The sequence below is a fragment of the Trachurus trachurus genome, assembly GCF_905171665.1.
Source record: "Trachurus trachurus genome assembly, chromosome: 12".
Lineage (NCBI taxonomy): Eukaryota > Metazoa > Chordata > Actinopteri > Carangiformes > Carangidae > Trachurus > Trachurus trachurus.
The window spans coordinates 1,172,501-1,193,923 of record NC_139908.1 but is presented as its reverse complement, the minus strand read 5'-3'; the positions used below and the strand labels follow the sequence as shown (position 1 = coordinate 1,193,923).

Genomic DNA, 21,423 nt, shown 5'->3' with positions numbered 1-21,423 from the left:
TTTTCTGAATCCTGCTCAAACACTGAGGAAGATGAAAGTGAAGCCGACAGAGAGACGACAGTTTGGACTCTGGTCTGAGAGTGAAGATGAAATAAGAGCAGGTTGAGACAGGAAGGCACAGCTGCTCCTCCTGCTCCTCCTCCTCCTCCTCCTCCTCCTGCTCCTCCTCCTCCTCCTGCTCCTCCTCCTCCTCCTCAGCTCTAAACACAAACCTCCGACACAACAGAGCAGCAGGTCAACGTGACTTTATTTCAACCGTTCCTGTGAGGAAGCGGCTTCAGTTCATATTTGGCTGAGTTGAGTTGAGTTGAGTCTCTGTTTCTGTTCCTGTCTCTGCTCCTCTTGAGGCTCAGAACTGGACGGCGCTGGGCGGGATGTCGAACATGGACGGGTCGAACTGCTGCCCTCTGAACGGAGAGCCCTCGGCGTCCCAGCCCTTCTTCAGCATATCGTGCACTTTCTGCAAACACACACACAGACACACACACACAGGAAGACAGCAGGTGAGTTAAACATGAAGCGTTCCCTCTGATACAGACACAGCGCCACCTAGAGGGGAGGCAGAAACTCCTTCAGACTCAAACCTCCTCATGTTCACGAGACACAGATCAACACGTCAGTTTGGATCAAGCTCAGGAGACGATTTGCTGCTGTCAGGAGTTGTTTTTTTTTACAGAGATGGAGATTAAAAGCTTCTCTCAGGGTCTTTAGGCTTTGAACTTTATTATCCAGGTTCTTTATTCATCTGTCTCTTTATTTGTGCAGCAGGTTCGTGGAGGCGGAGCTCCTACTGATGACTACACCTCCACCTGTTAGTTGTATTTACCGTAAAATTCGGAATAGAAGTCGCAGTTTATTTTTGGGGGGTCTCAAACTGGGAAAACAAGGTTTTCTATGCCTATTTTTAAATAAAAACGCTATACAAGTTATTCCACAAGTCTCCAATGTGAAGTTTCTGTGCTGCATTGTAGAGCTTGTTATTTTAAATTAAAAAAAGAAAAAGAAAAAAGAGATTGCGGGGTAATTTGAATAGGCTACTGTAGCCTGCATTTAGTGCAATATAGCGCACGCGTGTGTGTGTGTCTGTTAAGAGAGAGAGTGAGTCCAGCAGGAGGAGGGGCTGACTGACAGAGATGAGTGACGGTGAAACAGTGTTAAAAAACATAACAATAACATTATTTTCTGTGAGAGACTATGGCGGACCCAAATAAGTCTTGTTAATTAATCAGAAAAAAAACAAAAGACACCCGCGGCACGTTGTTGTATGCGGGTACAGAACACATCACAACTCACTGTTTGAAGTTTACCTTGGTCTACAGGTTGCACCGGTGTAACCTGCACCCAACTTTTTAGATGAAAAAAAAAGGAAAAAAAGTGCGACTTATACACCGAATTTTACAGTAATTCCCTCGACCTCCGTTTCCCTCACTTTGAACACGGCCTTGGAGCCATGCAGCGACACTTCATAATTATGAAAATTAACTCTTTACCTACTGAGGCTAAACATGGCCATTTGGACATACACTATTCACAAAAAGTTAGGGATATTCAGCTTTCAGATGAAATTTCAGAATGCACCTATTGAGACTTTGACATTTTTTGTTGTGACACACCCACCACAGTTGTTTGTTAGCTTTTGTTTTAATATATGATACAATATCACTGAAACATTAACTCTTTACTTTTTCCATAAATTTCACCCGAAAGTCGAATATCCCTAACTTTTTGTGAGTAGTGTATTTTTGTTATTGAAAATGCCCTGTGTCTGAATGCTTTGGAGTACTTTAACTTGAATTTTTCACATCTGGTAAATGATGATTGCACATAGTATGGAAGTATTAGCAGTTTAAATAGTTTGAATGTTTTGCACGTGAAGGTTTGATTTGACATTTGAAATGGGAACATGCATGTTGAGAATCAATCTTAGTTTGTTTTTTTTAGTCTAGGACTCGGGGTTTACAAAGAAAAAGTCCAAAAGTGAACAATATTCACAGGTGGAGAAATGCAAAACCAAACTACTGTATATACAATACAACACACAACAGGATCAAACTATATATCTTCTGCTCTATGTCTTTCACTTCTCCACTGTAGCTCTGTCCGTTCTCCCTCCTTCCAAAATGAAACTACGCACATTACGGTAATATATAATATAATATAATATAATATAATATAATATAATATAATATAATATAATATAATATAATATAGACAGAAAGCACAACTTCTCTGCTCTCTGTCAGAGTTGGAATTCTTCTGATTGGCACATAGTAAACCTAGCACTGTCTCTATCTAAAGGGTTAAACTTTGTGTTAATAAATAAATAATTTTGGTTTTTTTTAGTTTTTTTTTATACTTTTATTTTTCTGTCCGCGTGTTGTTTAACCTATTTTATTTCCCCCATTTCTGTAGTTTGTTATATGAGCGTCTTATGTGGGATAAAATAAAATAAAAATATATTTAAAAAAAAAAAATAAATAAATAAAACGCTGTAGTGACGTCAGAGCGCTGACTGGGCTCCTCACCATTTCATGACTCTGCGGTTTCCCCTGCAGCTTCTGGTGGTAGTCGAAGGTGAGTCTGTCCAGGACGGCGTGCTCCTCCTCGTCCACCGTCGCCATGGAGCGCTCGCGGTTGATCTGGTTGACGTCGATCTCCTTCTCTCCTTTCAGCACGGCGTTCCACCAAACCTCAGAGGTTTTGTTGAGCGACAGCTGCAGGAGCCAATCAGAGGGGAGAGTTAAAGTGAAGAGTTGTAGTCGTTTCTCCTGTGGTTGTGTTGAGGTTTAAGCCAGGAACACACCGCCACGACGACTGCCGAGTCCCGACCAGAGCGATTAGTAGCGAGGACTCCCCCATAGAAATACAGACCAATTCTAGGTCATAAAGTGGTAATAATCTTTGCCATGTACAGTAACCATGTTGACTTAACAAAATAAAATGTATTAGACTGATCGGTTCATTGTAAAACATTTATTTATTTAGGTAAATGTGGTGATTTCAGTCCGTAGTCCAGAGGCAGCTCTGCTCACTTTTCATTCAAACAAACTAATGCGGCAGTTGTTACTAACAGTTGTTAAATTTCATCAATGAGACCAACATTAATCTCCTAAAAACAATTTAACCAGCCACGTGTTAACAGCGCTGAAGCCAAAATTAAAACAGTTTTTAGCAGCTTTACTGCTGTGGCTCGGTTGCCGCGAAATGGCGATAGCCGATGCTAATTTCTGTTAGCCCGTCTATGGTGTTTTACATTATACGTTAGCATTAAGCTAGCGGACTTTATATGCTTAGTTGTGGCACTGGCTTTGTGTGTTTTGAACGTTGTTTCAAACTATCTGGGTTTGATTGAACATCTTTGATGCTTAAATATATATATATATAGCCGCTTAATATATTGCTTTACTCCTCTTTTTATTTTATGTGCCATTTTTACGGTAGGACAGACTAGGACACCGTTTGTTTACTGTGGTGCCAGAATCCATCAGCGCCTCCACTTTCTCAGGCGACTCGGCCTGTTCGCCGTTAGCTCTAACATCATGAACATCTTCTATTGTGCTGCCATCGAGTCCATCCTGAGATACGGCATTACGTCCTGCTTCGGTAATCTCACAGTAAAAGCCAAATCTCAAATACTTCATCTGGTCAAGACGGCTATAGCAAAATCTTGGGTTCCCCTGTCCCACGCACACCTCAAGATCTGTTTGAACAGGCCACCATTAGGTTGACAAACTCTATTCTAGCAGATCCTATGCACGCACTTCTCCCTGAATATGAGCTCTTCAATTCAGCTAGAAGATACCAAGTCCCTCTGTGCAGGCACAAGCGCCTCAAAAACTCCTTCATCCCTCTGTCCATTAAACTTATGAATGAGCAGCTTGTGTGATGATGTGTATGAATGTTTGTGTGTCTGTACATCTGCCACTCTCTACTCTCTGAGGCATACTGCACTTTAATGATTTTACTGTATGTTTTTAGTACTTTCCTGCAGCTGTTTTTGTCTTGTTATGAAGCAGCACTGCTCTCTGTCCCAGAGAAATTTCTCCCACGGGTTAGACTATTAAATGATTTTGACTTTGACTTTTGGTCACTTCCGTCCCTCCCACACACACACACACACACCGCGCTGATTTGCTTAGGGCATCGCCAATCAGAATCGCCATAGCTAGCACACAGCCAATCAGAGTACCCGACGAGTCTACTCTCCCGACAGCCGACGGTCGGGCCGGTGTGTCCCTGGCTTTAGTGGGTTTGGTGTCGTGGTGCGTTCACTGACCACCACGCAGCTGCCCGGCTCTAGGCTCCATAGTGAGTCCTCCGTGTTGATCTTGTGCGTGAACTCTCCCTCCATCAGCGTCGTCTCCGCGGCGACGCCGTCCTTCACGCTCACCCGCATGCTGCTGGTCTGCAGACTGACGCTGACCTGGGATCAGCCGCCACAGCAGCAGGAAGGAAACACACAAGGAGACAAGACTTTTTAGCTTTTCTCTCCATTGATCATATAGGATAGGCTACACCTCTCTCAGGTGTGTTGCACAACTCTGGTCTCTTTAGATGTGGAAACTGTTGGGTTTTTTTGTGTTGTCTATGTGTTGTCTACTGTCTATTTGTGTATCACTCTTGTATAGTAGTTTGTGGTCTGCGTTTCTTGTCTGTTTGTTGTATGTTACATGTTGGGACTGCAGATGGAAATTAGCTGTGAGCTAAATCTGGTGCAACCATCTTCTCATTTTCTGTAAATGATTAATGTCATTGCACAATGTCCCCTAAATAAACTAATAACAATAAAAAAAATTTTAAAAGACGGTGATCAGTGAACCGAGTCCAGGAGTCAGGAGGTTCAACTAGTGATGTCATGATTATAAATTTTCTTGGTACGATTATTGTCAGAGAAATAATCACGGTGTTACGATTATCACGATTATTTTGCATTAATTCATTTCACAACACTATGAATGTGTAAAATCAAATATAGTCAAAATATAACTACATTACTCACTGTTTACACAAAATATTTCAAGTATCTATTAATATATGACCAATTCTTAACCCCCAGGGGAAGTGTTTGAAATATTCAGGTCATGAATTGTCATCTATACCAAATGTTTGCGTTTATTTTAATCGTTTTTTGTTTTGTTTTGCTTGTTTTTTTTAATTAAAAATGACACGCTAACATTTAAATTCCTACCAATTCAATGTTACGTTAGTTAAATGGACCAGTATCTGAGCATTTACCTTTATTTTTGCACCACATCTGCAAATAAGGTTCCAACATCAAATTTTTGTGAAAGTGACGGTATTTAGGAATCTTTACGATTAAATAATTGTGGAGTTTAATACCACGGTTAATTGCTAAAAGCAGTAACGGTGACATCCCTGGGTGAGTCAGGTGTTATGCAGCTGTTTTACCTGTCGGCCCTTCACCACCGTGGGGGGGACCAGCACCCGGACCTCCACGTCCGTGTAGTCCTGAGACCAGCTGTAGTTTTCTCTCACCGCCCCGTTGTAGCTGTCGGCCTCGGCCCGGACGTTCCCATGGTCCCTGAACACAACACACAGGAGTTGGACCAACAATAAACTTAAAGGGACATTCCACTGTACGTTTAACCCATGGTCTAACAAAGTGTGGTCCTTGAGAGAGAGTTCAAGGGGGTCCTTTTTCTTGAAATGTATAACTTTTTCCCAGATTTTTTAAATGTTTTTTTTGTTCTTTACAACTTTTTCTAGAATTTTAAAAAAACTTTTCCACTTTTTTCTAGAATTGTAAAACCTTTTTTGATATTTTATTAATAGGCTGTATAAACTTTCCCACTTTTTCTAGATTTTTTTTTTTTTTACTTTTTTTGAGAAATTTAAAACCTTTTTTTCTTTTTTGAAATCTTACCACTTTTTTTTCAGAAATGAGCCTATAATATTTCCAAAAATTAACGCCAATGGCCCTAATTTCGTACATTCACCAAAAAAATATTTGTGTATTTCTGGTGTTTACTTCAAAATGTTGTCCAATGGGGGTCCATGGTCTAATTTGTGTCAGTTTAGTTCAAATATAGAAAGTCTCTGGTTAAAGGGATAGTTCAACATTTTGTCAAACTGGCCCATTGCCATACTCCCTATAGTCATAGCAGTAGGTTCGTTACCTTTAATTGTCGGTGCAAGCTGTTTTTAGAACGGCGGAGCAGAGCCGTGAGCTGCTCAGAGCTACGCTACGGAGGCTCATGAGATTTCTTGGTTTCCCTCATCAAATTCACCACACTATGAGATAATAACACAACGTTACCACACAGAGTTGTTTTAGAGGGAAATTCATGCAAAACCACTGATGCACGTTGCCTTCAGGGACAGTTTTTCATCAACAGTCTCTGTATTTCCCTCTAAAACAACTCTGTGTGGTAACGTTGTGTTATTATCTCATAGCGTGGTGAATGTGCAGCTCACAACTTGTCCACCAGAGCGTTGTGGAGTTGTTGGATTGTGTATTTGATGAGTTTGATGATGAGGGAAACCAAGAAATCCCATAATGAGCCTCCGTAGTGTAGCTCTGAGCAGCTCACGGCTCTGCTCCGCCGTTCTAAAAACAGCTTGCACCGACAATTAAAGGTAACGAACCTACTGCTATGACTATAGGGATTATGGCAATGGGCCAGTTTGACAAAATGTTGAACTATCCCTTTAAATTTACAGAGGAACTTCTCTTTACAGCTGTTACTCACGGTCCTGGTGGTTTGGAGCTGGATGCTGCAGCAGCTTCCTGGTCTCCATCCGCTGCTGGTCCTCGACCCCCAACACCACCGCTGCTGTCGGACTGCGAGCTGACGGCGGGAGCTGCTGATGCTGCAGGAGCTGAGAGCGCTGCAGCCTCCTCCTCCTCCTTCTTCTCCTCCTTCTCCTCCTTCTCCCTCGTCTCCTCCTCCTGAGCATCAGAGGAAACTTCCAGCTCTTGAACAACCGGAGGAACGCTCCGACTCTCCTCTCTCTTCTGCATCTCGCTCAGCCGCCGCTCTCGGTCCTGATCCGCCACCTTCTCAAACAGCCTGAAGGTCTGAGGACGGAACGGGACATTTATTTCATTAAAAGGGATAGTTAAGTTCACCACTCATTATCTCCTCCCCCTCATGTGGACTAAGGGCTGGGAGAAGTTTCAGAGTCCTCAGTGTCTTCTCTGAGTTACAGGGGGTCTCGGCGTAGCAGTGCATGTCCATATGACGGTTGCAAATGGATACCAACTGTCTTTGTAACAAAAAGACACACCAGAAAACATCCAAATACCTCCATGCTGCTCGTATGTAATGTCCCTCTTGTGTTGAAGCCCTGACATGAGAAATTGGAAAAGAGGAGTTGATTTCTGAACTCTTCCTAAGTTAAAAATCCAGTGTTGTGTTGTATTAAAAAAAATGAAAATGCCCTTGTTTTCTTTGCATTATTATTATTATTCAAGGTCTGAAAACACTGGAACTTTTGTTATTTTCTAATCTGCTAATAAATGCTCTAAGTGACATTATTTTATTTCAAATTTGGGAGAAATGCTGTCAGTGGTTTATAGGATAAAACAGAAGTGTTTTATTTTAGTCAAACACAAACTTATAAATGGTAAAAACCAGAGAAACTGATCAGTTTGAAGTGGTTCTCTTCAGTTGTATACAAAGACTTTATGCTCACATGCATGTAAATACAGACACACCTCTACTTCCTGTGTTCATGCTAACACTGCAAATCAATGCACAGTGGCACAAATATCCCTGTTAACACGTGTAATTTTAGTTTCTGTGTAACTTTATCCGCTCTTCTCCACCACAGCTGCAGCGACAGTCAATATTACACTACTAAATTATCATTATTACTGTGTTAACGGACTTCACCTTTAACACCATCTTCTCCGCCACGCCGGGGGGGAAGCCCATCTTATCGTTGGGACTCGACAGGTGTCGGTAAAAGTCGGTTTTCCGGTACAAAAAGCCGAAGTAAATGTTGAGAAAGTCCTGGATGTTTCCTACATGCTGCAGGATGCCCAGCAGCGCGTTGTCGTACATCTCTGTCATCTCCAGCGGCGACGCCATTACGGCTCTAACCGGCTCTAACCGGCTGCACACCGACCGGTTACCGTGTTTTTTAACTGTCGGTGTAACGGAGAAAGTGTTTTAAAAAACCCTGCGTCAAGACATAAAAGTTAAAAATAAGCAGCTCTAAGCAACGTTTCCTCACGTCTCTGTGTCGCTTTCCAGAACAATAACAACACTTCCGGTCCCGGGTTTTCAAAATAAAGTGCACAGCCGTTGGAAATATGAGAAATCGACTAAATTATTGATGCATAAGTATTAATAACTACGTGTAACGATATGTTATTTTATTAAAATCACACTAATAGTATTTTTATGCCAGGTATTAATCACAAATCTTTCAAAAAGTTAGTTTTATAGTTTTATTTTTCTCTTTCCGGTCGGTACGTTTCAACAGTCGTCCGGTGGAAACACAGATCCAGTTACCGAATAAACAGTTCCAGTTTGCTGGAGCTGTTTTCACGAAATAAACAAAGAATTGTCATTTTGACGGAAATTTAAATAATCGTGATGACTAAAGAAGGTTAATTCAGTTTAAAAACCGCGACTTCACAGTAAAACAACCCCATTAGAGACCAGTGTTAGCTCTGTTAGCTCTGTTAGCACGGCGCGCTAACCAACAACATTCAGAAAACATGGCGGTGTCCTTGAGCAGCAGCGGCGTGGCGAGGCTACTGGTGAGGAAAACTACTTTAATGTTTAATATTCATCACATTACTGTCACATCGTGTTGATATATGACATATAACGTTGTTAATTTAAAGGCAGAAGTTAATTTAAACGCAGCTAGTTAGCTTCAGTTAGCTCTTCTCTTCACCTGTCAACAGCTCTGTCATTTAATCTTTATGAAACCTGTTTGTCTTTTTAAACTGAGCAACTTGTGCATGAAACATTATGTGTAAAAATAACTCTGTTCGTTGTTGGTTTGATGTTTTCTCTCTTTAAATCGTCTCTGTATATGGAGAATTAGCATTAGCTGTAGGCTAGATTCTGTGTGCAACACATGAGTTTCATATCCTGTTGTCAAACTATGTTAAATCACATGTTGCCCAATAAACAATAGAGTGATTCAATAAAACAGGTAAAATAATAAATACATTTAAATAATCCCTACTTGTCGTTTAATCGTCATCCTAATTGTGACATAATAATCAAACTGCCACAGTCTAATTCAGTAGAAGCTCCATGTCACAACTGTCCATATCACAGTAGATAGATAGATAGATAGATAGATAGATAGATAGAGGGAAATTACAGTGCAGCAGCAGCATTACACACACAGTGACGATAACAACATATAGGATAAGAATATAAAGATCAAATTATACATAATAAAATAGCAAAATAGCAAATAAAATGTAATGTACAAAAGTATATACAACAAATTGGCAGTGTTGATTTTAGTGCAAAGTAAAACATGTGCGATGTGTGTAACTGTGACTGTAAGTTATGACCAGAGTTTTTTTAGCTGTTATTATCCATGTACCTAATCAATACTTTTATGATGCCCACAAAGTTCAACATTTGTTAATCCTCATGTAAACAGTTAAAAAAAAAAAAAAAATGACATGGGTTTCTTACCCTGTTGTGAAAAACAATGTTAAATCAAATATTTCCTGTCCAACAGAAAAACATATAAATGAGTGATTCAATAAAACAGGGAATAAATAAATACATTAAAACCATCCACATATGTGTTTGATATGATAATTTTGATTATTAATCAAACTGCCATAGTCTTGTACTGTTGGAGCTTAATGTGATCCAAAACAACCTTTCTAGTTTTACTGAGTCTACTTTTATGATGCCTGTAAATTTCAACATTTATTTATCCTCGTGTCATCTTTCTGAGTGTTTTTTAACTCTCATGCTGTTTCCTCGTCCCCAGAGTTTCCTCCCCAGAGCTGCGTCCCTGAGCACCAGAGGTCTCCACGTCACTGCAGCGTGCTGTAAGGTAAAGGCTGAGTTCACCCCGTTTCCTCTCGTCTCAGCGTCGTCACGTCTTTTTTTGTAAAGTCTGAAGATGTTTTGTTTCATGTTTTTCTCCTGTCGTCGTCAGAATCGAGCGGCTCGTGTCCGCGTGGGGAAAGGAGACCGACCTCTGACCTACGAGCAGGCGCTTCACCCTCATCACATCGGCCACCGCAAAGGATGGTTGTCCCAGCACAGCAGTGAGTGTCTGTTTACATAAACACCATACCACCAGGCAGCGATCATCACATAATGAAGGAATTAATTTATTTCAAACGTGTCTAAAATAAATAAATAAAAGTATCATCAAATCAAAGTAAACACACAAGCTCAAAAAAAGAATAATTTAGTTTAGTTTAGTTTTTACGATAGCATCAAGACAAGGTCTAAGAAAAAGTGACAAAACAAAAAATATGTAAATCAAAGTTAACAATAGGTAAATAAAGAAAGTGTAGAATAGACATTTAGACCAAGAAGGTGTAGGCTGAAACTTAAAGAGACAACGAGGAGTTTTGTTAAAGTGAAGTGTTTCCACACTACATTTATGAGCCTCCGCACCGTGAAATTCTTTGACCGGTGCAAGACAGACTCATGTTTTCATTCATCAAGAATTAAAGTCAGAGGTTGGAAGACGATCACATACCGTCGTAGTTCCCACCATAAACGGAGATTCATACGGCGGCGTTATTCTCATGACTCGCCACGAAACCGAAAGTAAAGAAACGCTGGTCGGCTCGCCCAGCATTTCCACCACCACTAATAATAACAAAATAACCATAGAGACAAAACCATAGATTTATCTAAAATGGACCATTAACAAGTGGTAACGTAGATTCATCCACATTAATATCAGACTTTTTTATAACCAAATAGAAACTCCTCGTTGTCCCTTTAACTTATTTTTTCCTCAACCTTATTACAAATCAGGTTATATTAAAAACTATACACTTTTAAAAATAATCCTAACCCTTTATTGCTAATAATATGAATGCACAGATATTCATATAAATATATCATATACATACATTACATTAACATCCATATAAATATACATATACACTACATAAATATCCATATCTCTCTCTATATATATATACATGTATAAAAATATATAAAACATATACATATACTCATAGACGGATTATCATGACCACGGGCCCTGGACACAAACTCGCCACGGGCCCCTGCCTACACATGCAAACAGTGTGCGCGCAAAGGCGCTCTTCCCATTACGCACATAACAACACCGGGCAACACACAAAACACAACACAAAATTACTGTCATTTTAGGTCTTTTTTGCGAGGGGGTTGGGGGGGTTGTGCTCCCCTGAACCGGGCTCTACAAACACTGGTGCGCATCATGCCACGTAGCAATGGGATTGGATTATTAATAAGAGCCTATTGCACAACTGAAAAACTGTAAATATTGTAGCGACCCCGCAGTAACGTTCTTGTTATGTTTAAGTTCTGTGATTTCTGACTGACTGTCAATGTGTACGGTACAGTACGGGCAGGTAGGGTATGGTTGGATGAGGGGCCGGGGTGAGGGAGACAGAGTCCTGTGTGTGTGTAGGTGAGTTAGTGAGGAGGAGCAGATGACGAAGTGAGAGCTGTCAGATAAATGTGTGTTATGTTGTTATAGTTACGTCGGATCGGACACGACAATGTCAATAAAAACGTGAGTTTACCATAGACGTCGGACGTGAAATAGCGGCGCAGTGGAGCCAGTTTCCTTTCTGCGCCGTTAACAGATTGTGCCAGATGCGCCAGAGCACGCACCTCTGTGCCAGGCTCGCGCTCTGCAGCGGTTTCTCTGTTTATTAATTTAACAGAGCGCGAGAGAGATTACACACACATAACCAGGGGGTCGGACTGCACTCGGATGCCGAGTAACCTACTCGAGTATCGGCTACAGCCTATAGACTCACCAAAACCACCGGCTTTTTCCTGGTCTTCTTCGAGGAAAAGTCCTTAAGGTAGTCCAACACTCAGATCAGTCTGTCCTCTACGGCCACTTAGCCTACATAGCGCAGTTTCAGCCGTTTCAACCGTTTCAGCTTTTTCTTTCCTTTGTTTTCGTCTAGCAGCAACAGCTGATCCACTGAGCGCCCGCGTCTCCATTTTAAAAACGCACTCTATATTTGACCCCAGCGCACGTAGGCTACGTCATTGTGTCATCACACATTACTGATTTATCATTTCTAAAGCATTCAATTGATTTTATAATCATACTACATTTTCAAAACCACATTCATTCCAATATTTTTTTTTTATTGTACAAAAAAAAACAAAAAAAAACACTTAAGGCCAAGGGCCCCTATTGGATCTGGGGCCCTGGGCACACGCCCACTTTGCCCATGCGGTAATCCGTCTATGCATATACTAGATAAATATCTAACGTGTTAATCTATGTATTTATTTCCCTCGTGCCCTGACTCTCCTGTGTGAGTTGTATTCATGTATTTATGTGTTTGTAGGTAACCTGAAGGGCGAGGACGGAGCGTCGGAGCGCACGGTGGAGGACGTTTTCCTCCGCAGGTTCATGTTCGGGACTTTCCACGGTTGCCTTGCCAACGAGATCGTGATCAAGCGGCGAGGGAACCTGCTGGTCGTCTGCGCTCTGATGCTGCAGAAGCTGCAGCCCATGAAGTTTTACTTCCTGATCGGCTACGCAGAGACGCTGCTGTCGCACTTCTACAAGTGTCCCGTCAGGCTGGAGGTCCAGACGCTGCAGGACAAGGCTGTGTACAAGTACCTCTGATCTGTACAAGTACCTCTGATCTGTACAAGTACCTCTGATCTGTACAAGTACCTCTGATGGGTACAAGTACCTCTGATGTACAAGTACCTCTGATGGGAACTAACCTCCATTCCTGCTCGCTCTCTAAATGACGCCACTTCCTGTTTTCAACTTCCCTAAAAATGTCTTTTTTGTCACACAAACTCTCAGAATGAAAGAAAATAAAACCGTTCACGTGTCTTTAAAGTGTCAAACCTGAAACTGTTAATAAACTCTATTTATGTGAACAGAACTGGTCCAGCTCGCTTTGATTTGATTTGATTTGATTTGATCAACTTTATTAATCCCAGAGGGCAGTTCTGTTGGGCAGTCCACCAAGAACAATAATACAAGCTCATCCACAACAACACATCAATACAAACTCAACAATACAGACTCATCCACATTCGTACATATGCACAGGTGCCAGTTTGTATTTACAATGTCAGTGGAAGCAAAAGATGACCACCTTTGTCTCCCGTTTGGCCTTCCAGCGTGTAGAAAAAAGTAAGTCAAAAATCAAAAAATGAATAGATCAATAAATAAATAATCAAAAATAAAGATAAAAATTATTAAGTTTGTTTAAACCTGCTGTCGTCTGAGCTGAAGCTGTTGATGAAGCAAGATTATCTTTATTACCAGTGTTGATATAAGTATTGACCAATTAAAAAGGAAACTCATCAATTTTATTCATAAACTTCACTTCAAGGAGGACGACTCAGCCTGAAACATGATGAATAATAATACAACTTCCTCTGTAGATGTTGGTGAATGTTTGTGGTAAATTTGTAGAAATTCCCTCGAGGAGTTCTAGAGATAAACTTTATGAGCTTGAGCTTTAACCTTTAGCGACCACAACCTCATCAGTTCATCCTGGGAAAATCAAGTCTAGATAAATTCTCAGGACATAAATGATGTTGTGTTGATGGATTCTGAGCAACAGCCTGAAGGGAAATGAAACTTAAAAAGGGACCTGAAGAAGGGAACTTTAGTTAAAGAGTAACAAACCTAACTGAACATTTGAAGGAAACCTTAATTTGAAACTCTTAAATGGTTAAAGGGATAGTTAAACATTTAGTCAAATTGGCCCATCACCATAATCCCTATAGTCATAGCAGTAGGTTCGTTACCTTTAATTGTCGGTGCAAGCTATTTTAAGAACGGTGGAGCAGAGCCGTGAGCTGCTCAGAGCTACGCTACGGAGGCTCATTATGGGATTTCTTTCTTGGTTTCCCTCATCAAACTCATCAAATACACAATCCAACAACTCCACAACGCTCTGGTGGACAAGTTGTGAGCTGCACATTCACCACGCTATGAGATAATAACACAACGTTACCACACAGAGTTGTTTTAGAGGGAAATTCATGCAAAACCGCTGATGCGCGTTGCCTTCAGGGACAGTTTTTCAGCTCGCGGCTCTGCTCCGCCGTTCTAAAAACAGCTTGCACCGACAATTAAAGGTAATGAACCTACTGCTATGACTATAGCGATTATTATGGCAATGGGCCAATTTGACAAAATGTTGAACTATCCCTTTAAAGAGTAACAGAAATGTGTTTTTTTGTTTTGTGTTGAAATATCAAAGAGTCGACTTCCATCCGAATGCTTCTGATTCATCTTTAATCAGTTTCATCACAGTGCAAAAATACATTCACATTAAGGCACGTGCACCTCGTCAGTGCAGAGAACAAGGCACAACAGGATTAAAGCTCCAACGTCACCGTCACACATTTCCCTTAATAAAAATAAAAAACACACACACACACACATCGTTTTCCCTCCTGTTATCATGAAAAATACTCAGTGTAAAATATTCTCACAACCACACGTCAGGATTAAAAGAATAAAACGCTGAGAAAACTAAATGAGTCCCGTTAAATACAGTATATATATTTTTTTAAACGGGCTCGACGGACTGGACTCAGAGCTGCAGGAATAAAAACACCGGTTCAAAACTCCTGAAGGGAAAAGCTGTCGGACGGTTTAGGAAAGTTAAACGTGTGTAGACAGAGCCAGCAGCTGCTTAGCTTAGCTTAGCTTAGCTTAGCTTAGCTTAGCTTAGCATAAAGAACAGGAAACACTGGCTCTGTCAAAACAAACTAAATCTAAATCTCAACGACTAATTCATTTAATCTTTGTTTTTTGTGTGTTAAAGAATCAGACACGTTGCAGTTTTACAGGTTTGTACAAGTTTGTATACAGATGAAAAACAGAAAACATGACATTAAACCAGTCGCAGGCAGGAAACTAATGTGAATTAATGTAAAATGTGTAATTATTAGCACATTTCCTGCAGCGCCGGACTGGATCACACGGAGCTGCAGAGAATCTTTGGTCGTGTGAGAAAATAAAACTTTATAAATCTATAAATCTCCACGTGTGACAAACGACTGGCGACGTTTTCTTCTCCTGTGGTGCGTTCAATGTCCAGGAAACAGTGAACGAAACACATCCAGGACCGACCGGAGCTGGATCAGCACTTTGATGATTTAAAAAGGGATAGTTCAACATTTTTTTTGTCAAATTGGCCCATTGCCATAATCCCTATGGTCATAGCAGTAGGTTTGTTACCTTTAATTGTCGGTGCAAGCTGTTTTTTAGAACTCAAACTCATCAAATACACAATCCAACAACTCCACAACGCTCTGGTGGACAAGTTATGAGCTGCACATTCACCACGCTATGAGATAATAACACAACGTTACCACACAGAGTTGTTTTAGAGGGAAATTCATGCAAAACCGCTGATGCACGTTGCCTTCAGGGACAGTTTTTCATCAACAGTCTCTGTATTTCCCTCTAAAACAACTCTGTGTGGTAACGTGTTATTATCTCATAGCGTGGTGAATGTGCAGCTCACAACTTGTCCACCAGAGCGTTGTGGAGTTGTTGGATTGTGTATTTGATGAGTTTGATGAGTTTGAAACCAAGAAATCCCATAATGAGCCTCCGTAGCGTAGCTCTGAGCAGCTCACGGCTCTGCTCCGCCGTTCTAAAAACAGCTTGCACCGACAATTAAAGGTAACGGACCTACTGCTATGACTATAGGGATTATGGTGATGGGCCAGTTTGGGCCAAAATGTTGAACTATCCCTTTAACAGCTGGTGAAAAGTTAAAAAAAAAAAATAGAAATCACAGCACGTTGAGCTGTCGGAGGAAAAAGCTCCAGAGTTTAAAGATTAAAGGGAGAGTGACTGAGTCTCTGGTGGGGGGACAGGGAACCAGCCTGACTCCACCGGGACCTGAAGCAGCTTCGTGGACTTGAACTCTTCTAAACTTTTTCCTCCTCAGACGTGTCGACATGCAGCAGCAGCTCCTCCTTCTCCTTCCTCTGTGGCTCTGCTGTGTGTGCACTGCAGAAACTCTAAATCTTACCAAGAATATTTGTCTTATTTCTAGTCAAAACTAATCTCATTGTACTTAAAATAAGACTTGTTTGTTTTTAGACACTTTTTACTTCTTTCAAGCTGATTTTCACTTGAAATAAGTAGAAAAATCTGATAGTGGAGCAAGTTTCTTATTACAAACACAAAAAACTTGCTTTCACTGGCAGATTTTTCTACTTATTTCAAGTGAAAATGTGTTTGAAACAAGTGAAAATGATCTAAAAACAAGTTAATTTTTAGGTGATGAGTCTTATTTTAGGTGTAAAGAGATTAGTTTTGACTAGAAATGAGACATTTTGACAAGAAATAAGACAAATATTCTCGGACAGATTTTGAGTTTTGCAGTGTTGCGTGTGTGTGTGTGTGTGTGTGTGTGTGTGTGTGTGTGTGTGTGTGTGTGTGTGTGTGTCCGCTGCATGTGAAACTTGCTGCTTCCTCTTCCCTTATTTGGTGTCACGGCAGCTGTCGCGGACACACGACTGCAGCTTGATGAGTCTCTGGTTCATGGCCTGCAGCACGGCCGGGTCCACCTTCTTCACGATGTTCTCCAGCTGGTGGGGGTCCGAGGTCAGGTTGTACACCTCCACGAACGACTGGGGACGGACGCACACAACACACAAGGGTCACGTCGCTTTGCTTTCAGATGCACACTGTATCTCTGTATCGTACAGTCTAGTTATATTATAAACTATATCATATCTGAACAGCTGCAGACGATATGCAACATGCAGTAAGGACAGTAAGGAGATGCAGGATATCATCAACACACCAACACTGCAAAAACTCTAAATCTTTCCAAGAATATTTGTCTCATTTCTTGTCAAAATGTCTCATTTCTAGTCAAAACTAATCTCTTTCCACTTAAAATAAGACTCATCACCTAAAAATGAACTTGTTTTTAGATCATTTTCACTTGTTTCAAACTCATTTTCACTTGAAATAAGTAGAAAAATCTGCCAGTGAAAGGAGGTTTTTTGTGCTTATAATAAGAAAGAAAAACTTGCTCCACTATCAGATTTTTCTACTTATTTTAAGTGAAAATCTGCTTGAAAGATGTAAAAAGTGTCTAAAAACAAGCTACGTTTTATATGACGAGTATTATTTTAAGTAGAATGAGATTGTTTTTGACTAGAAATAAGACAAATATTCTTGGTAAGATATTGAGTTTTTGCAGTGAATGCACTGTTTATAAAATAACAGACACTGAAACTTAGGGATTTAGTTTTAGTCCAAAACCTACATGACTTCCTGGAAATATAAAAATGTTTAGCAATAGAGAAGGAGAATACGATCTGAGAGGGAGACGGGATTTCAAACTACTGTTAAAAGCATGTGTGTGTAGAATAAATTACCTGACGAGATAAAATAAAGTAAAAATATAGTGCTATTAAAAAATAAAATGTTTAAAAACATCATTTTGGAGAGGTATAAACATGATAGTATGTGTGTGTGTGACATTGTGTGACCATGTTTCCATCCACTAGTCGATCAAATCATCTCAAGATCAATAAATATTATTAATGTGAATAAACCGGTTCAAGAACGTTTCCATCTCAGAGCTTTAAGTCCAATAAAAAGCTGTGCCTAATCATACTGATGCATCTAGTTGTTTTACATTCATTTTGTACTAAATCATAAAACAGAAGGACGTCGAATTTAAAGGGATACTTCACCCAAAATCATCCTTGTTGTAGCAGCAGCTCCCAGTGGCTGGAAGAGATTTGCTGTGAAATGTTCTTCAGTGTTTACATCAAACATCCAATGGTTTACAACGACCAACCAACATCTGGCAGCAAATCTCCTGCAGCCACTAGGAGCTGCTGCTACAACAAGACTAAAAACAGAGATCAACTTTTCCATGTGGCGGCTTCAGGACACTTGGGTCAGTAGGACGAGCAGTATGGAGCTATCTGGATGTTTCATAGTGTGTGTTTTGGACCAATCAGAAGTGAACTCTATCCACCGCCATTATATGTCGGACCCCCCCTCGAACTCCTACAGAGTTTTGATGACTCTGAAAGTTCTCCAGACCCTTCCTTGGCATGACGGTGAGGAGATGATTGGTGAATTATCGATTTTGGGTGAAGTATCCCTTTAATGCGAATAAAAACGCATGGATGGAAACATGGTTTTTGTGTGTGTGTGTGTGTGTGTGTGTGTGTGTGTGTGTGTGTGTGTGTGTGTGTGTGTGTGTGTGTGTGTGTGTGTGTGTGTGTGTGTGTGTTGCGTTACCTCGCTGTCAGCGAACTCACAGTACTGCATGTTGTGGTCAGCGTCCAGCGTCCTGACGCAGGCGTACGTGTTGTTGAAGGCGTCTTCACACACACAGTCTGGGAAACATTGCTGCAGCAAACACAACGGCTTCATTAAAACAAGAGTTTGTTGTCTATACACTAGTTACCCCACATTGTTATTGTTCTATTGTTTTTATATGGTTTTTATGTTTAATATCTTACGTTCAGTTCTTACTTATGTGCAGCACTTAGTTATTGTTATCTGTTATTAAAGTGTTTTATAAATAAAGTTGGGTTGAGTAACTCCTCCCCCTTCTGTAGGAGATGCACAACAACATACCTGCTTTTAAATGATGCTCCGGGTCTTTTGCACTGTTATTATATTGTATTTCAATTATGTATTGTATTAAATTATGTAGAATGTCTATATTAGACATCTATTAGTGTTTATTTGATTGTTTTAGACATTGTAGGATTTATTTTATGTATTTTTTTTTATTTCCTTTGCACATTTCCTTTTGGAGCAACCTGGCAGAAGGACTTCCTTTGGGATGAATAAAGTTCCATCCATCCATCCATCCATCCATCCATCCATCCATCCATCCATCCATCTATCTGTCTATCTAAAAATATTAGCTTTTAACAGTTGTGCATTTACTTTTGGTTTTTATTTTAATGCACTTTAATCAACTTTGTGCAGTTTTTCTGTGAATTTTCTCCTGGACGTCTCAATTATCCATCCATCTATCTATCTATCTATCCATCCATCTATCCATCTATCCATCTATCCATCTATCTATCCATCCATCCATCCATCCATCCATCCCTCCATCTTGGTGCTGTACTCACAGAGAGTCCCGGTCCCAGTCTGGGACAGGACGGGGGTGGGGTGGGGTTTCCCTCTCCGGTGTACTCGATGAGGAAGAACGGCCGAGTGGAGCTGTTCCTCAGAGAGGGAGCCTGAGGAGGAGGAGGAGGAGGAGGAGGAGGAGAAAAGAGGAGGAGGAGGAGGAGGAGGAGGAGGAGGAGAAAAGAGAAACTCTGAGTCAGTTTGGAAGCAGAGGAAACAACTAAGACTTGAGGAGCCGTGTAGAGAAGAAGCAGCAGCTGACCATCTGGCCCAGGAAGGACTGTCCGTCCACGTTGACGTTCGACACGTTGAGACCAGAGATGTCCAGCAGGGTGGGGGCCAGGTCGATGTTCAGGACGGGAGCCTGGAGGGGACAAACACAAACACAACACATCTATCAATTTATTTTATATCATTTATCATTTATCCTCTGCAGAACAAGGTCCATCCTGAATGTAAGGATGTAAAAGTAAAAGTAGCTCAGTCGACATGTTACTGCAGTAAGAGTAAAAAAGTACTTGCTTTTAAAGGTACTTAAGTATCCAAAAGTACATGTTTTTAAATTTACTTTAAGTAAAAGGAAGCTCCCAGTGTTGCTCTGCCAGAATCTCGCTCGATTTACGGAGCCGTGAACTGGGTGTCAATACAAATCCCGCGAGATTTGGACGGACCAGGAAGAGCAGTGCTGGGAGCTTCCGCTACAAAACAAGCTTAAAATATAGACTTATTTAATTTTTTGGGGAACAATTTCTCATGTGACGTTCTCAACCGTCATATGGACATGCAGTGCATTTCAATTTTGAGTGAACTATCCCTTTAAGTTTGATTTGAAACTTTTCTTTGCACAAACGGCCACTACAACATGAAATAAAATAAAAAGTGAGAGTAAATGAAAGGAGACCTTCAGCGTCTGGTTGGGTTTGATGCCGGGCCCTCGCACCATCAGAGGAACCCTGATGTCGAACTCGTAGAGCTGCCGCTTGTCGATGGGCAGAGAGAACTGACCTGGGGACAGCGGGGAATCGAACAGGCGTCAGAAAAGGGTTCCTACAGCGTAAGCCAAGTTAAATTTAAGACTTTTTAAGACGTTTTTAAAGCCACTTGAAATGAAATTTAAGACCAACTTCACAATAAACACAAATGCAAACGTCACCACGTATATTACATAGACTTAGGGACAATTGTACCCACTTTCCTATGGTCCAAGGTAAAGTGACTGCTACATGAATGATTGGGGGGGGGGGGGCTATGAGTGAGTGAGTGACATCATTTAACAGCTGTGTAGTTGTGGAGAGGAGATGATAAACTAAAAAGGACACGTTTGCTCGTCGGTACTGTTTGTTTCCATCCAAAGTGATTCAAATAACTGGGAAATGGTGCGCATTAAAAGAAATCTGAGTTCTGTGTGTTTCCATTAAAAGTAGCCTACGGACTTTGGTGAAAACTACAAACTTGAACGAGTTTTCTGCAGCTGTCCTTTCAAAATAAATGCATAAAAAGTCCGAAAAAGGCAAAACACTGACTCGGGAGCTGGTGGCGGTGAGAAATTTAGCGTTGACGGCCGCCACTAACTTCTCTATGTCTGAATGTTACCAATTATTTTGAGATTTGAGACTAATTATAATCATAAAATACCATTTACCATGTGTTAACATTTTTAAGACGTTTGAAAAATTGATTTAAAGGATCATAGGGCAGGATTAATGAGAACGGCCAGTGACGCGACGGCCGCTGCGCGTAACTACAGCAACCAGCGAAGCCACCGGCACGGGAGCGCGCACAGACTCTTCACTGTTTACTTTACTCTTTACAGTCTTTCCTATCTGGGGAGGGAGGGGGGTATTTTACTGTAGGTTCTCGCTCTCTCACAGACAGACAGACAGACAGACAGACAGACAGACACACACACACACACACACACACACACACACACACACACACCTGCCTCTTCACTGTGCTGCAGCAGGGGGCTGCTGTCCGTTCCTCTGAGCTCCTCTGCATGGATCTGTATGGGCTCCTACATGTAGGCCTACGGGCCGGTACCGAGACTTAACGCGCCAGGTCCGGGTGTCGGAGCGCATCTGTCAGGGTCCGCGGTCCCATGAAAACCAATCAACACCAGACATATTCATGATTTCATTTTTT

General features: G+C 41.0%; 3 protein-coding genes across 3 annotated transcripts in view; 1 reads left to right on the top strand and 2 right to left on the bottom strand.

Moving 5' to 3' along the window:
• Positions 1–239: 239 nt before the first annotated feature.
• On the bottom strand, positions 240–8,216 carry nudcd3 (NudC domain containing 3). The gene is made up of 6 exons (XM_083983346.1): positions 7,857–8,216; positions 6,711–7,039; positions 5,410–5,542; positions 4,277–4,423; positions 2,526–2,714; positions 240–460 (listed from the first exon to the last, which is right to left on the bottom strand). The coding sequence occupies exons 1-6, from the start codon at positions 8,052–8,054 to the stop codon at positions 350–352; spliced, it is 1,107 nt and encodes a 368-aa protein (XP_083839472.1). The 5' UTR covers positions 8,055–8,216; the 3' UTR covers positions 240–349.
• A 248-nt stretch (positions 8,217–8,464) lies between these two features.
• mrps24 (mitochondrial ribosomal protein S24) lies at positions 8,465–12,848 on the top strand. Its single transcript, XM_083983154.1, has 4 exons — positions 8,465–8,731; positions 9,943–10,008; positions 10,114–10,225; positions 12,503–12,848. Exons 1-4 carry the CDS (start codon positions 8,690–8,692, stop codon positions 12,784–12,786), a joined length of 504 nt encoding a protein of 167 aa, XP_083839280.1. The 5' UTR covers positions 8,465–8,689; the 3' UTR covers positions 12,787–12,848.
• A 3,646-nt stretch (positions 12,849–16,494) lies between these two features.
• gnsb (glucosamine (N-acetyl)-6-sulfatase (Sanfilippo disease IIID), b) overlaps positions 16,495–21,423 on the bottom strand; it is a 19,231-nt gene continuing 14,302 nt past the window's right edge. Inside the window, exons 9-13 of the mRNA XM_083983635.1 lie at positions 20,180–20,283; positions 19,541–19,642; positions 19,278–19,388; positions 18,427–18,537; positions 16,495–16,787 (exon numbers count right to left, since the gene is read on the bottom strand). Coding sequence (XP_083839761.1) covers positions 16,638–16,787; positions 18,427–18,537; positions 19,278–19,388; positions 19,541–19,642; positions 20,180–20,283 — 578 coding nt within the window. The 3' untranslated portion in view covers positions 16,495–16,637. The remainder of the gene's footprint in view (positions 16,788–18,426; positions 18,538–19,277; positions 19,389–19,540; positions 19,643–20,179; positions 20,284–21,423) is intronic.

Bases quoted from the DNA above. Each gene is read 5' to 3' on its own strand.
- nudcd3 (XM_083983346.1), bottom strand. From the start codon at position 8,054: ATGGCGTCGCCGCTGGAGATGACAGAGATGTACGACAACGCGCTGCTG. The intron at 4,424-5,409 runs GTAAAACAGCTG...GGCTGATCCCAG, and splicing joins CGGTGGTGAAGGGCCGACAG to GTCAGCGTCAGTCTGCAGAC. The intron at 461-2,525 runs GTGAGGAGCCCA...GTGTGTTTGCAG, and splicing joins AACCGCAGAGTCATGAAATG to AAAGTGCACGATATGCTGAA.
- mrps24 (XM_083983154.1), top strand. From the start codon at position 8,690: ATGGCGGTGTCCTTGAGCAGCAGCGGCGTGGCGAGGCTACTG. The intron at 8,732-9,942 runs GTGAGGAAAACT...CCTCGTCCCCAG, and splicing joins GCGGCGTGGCGAGGCTACTG to AGTTTCCTCCCCAGAGCTGC. The intron at 10,009-10,113 runs GTAAAGGCTGAG...TGTCGTCGTCAG, and splicing joins TCACTGCAGCGTGCTGTAAG to AATCGAGCGGCTCGTGTCCG.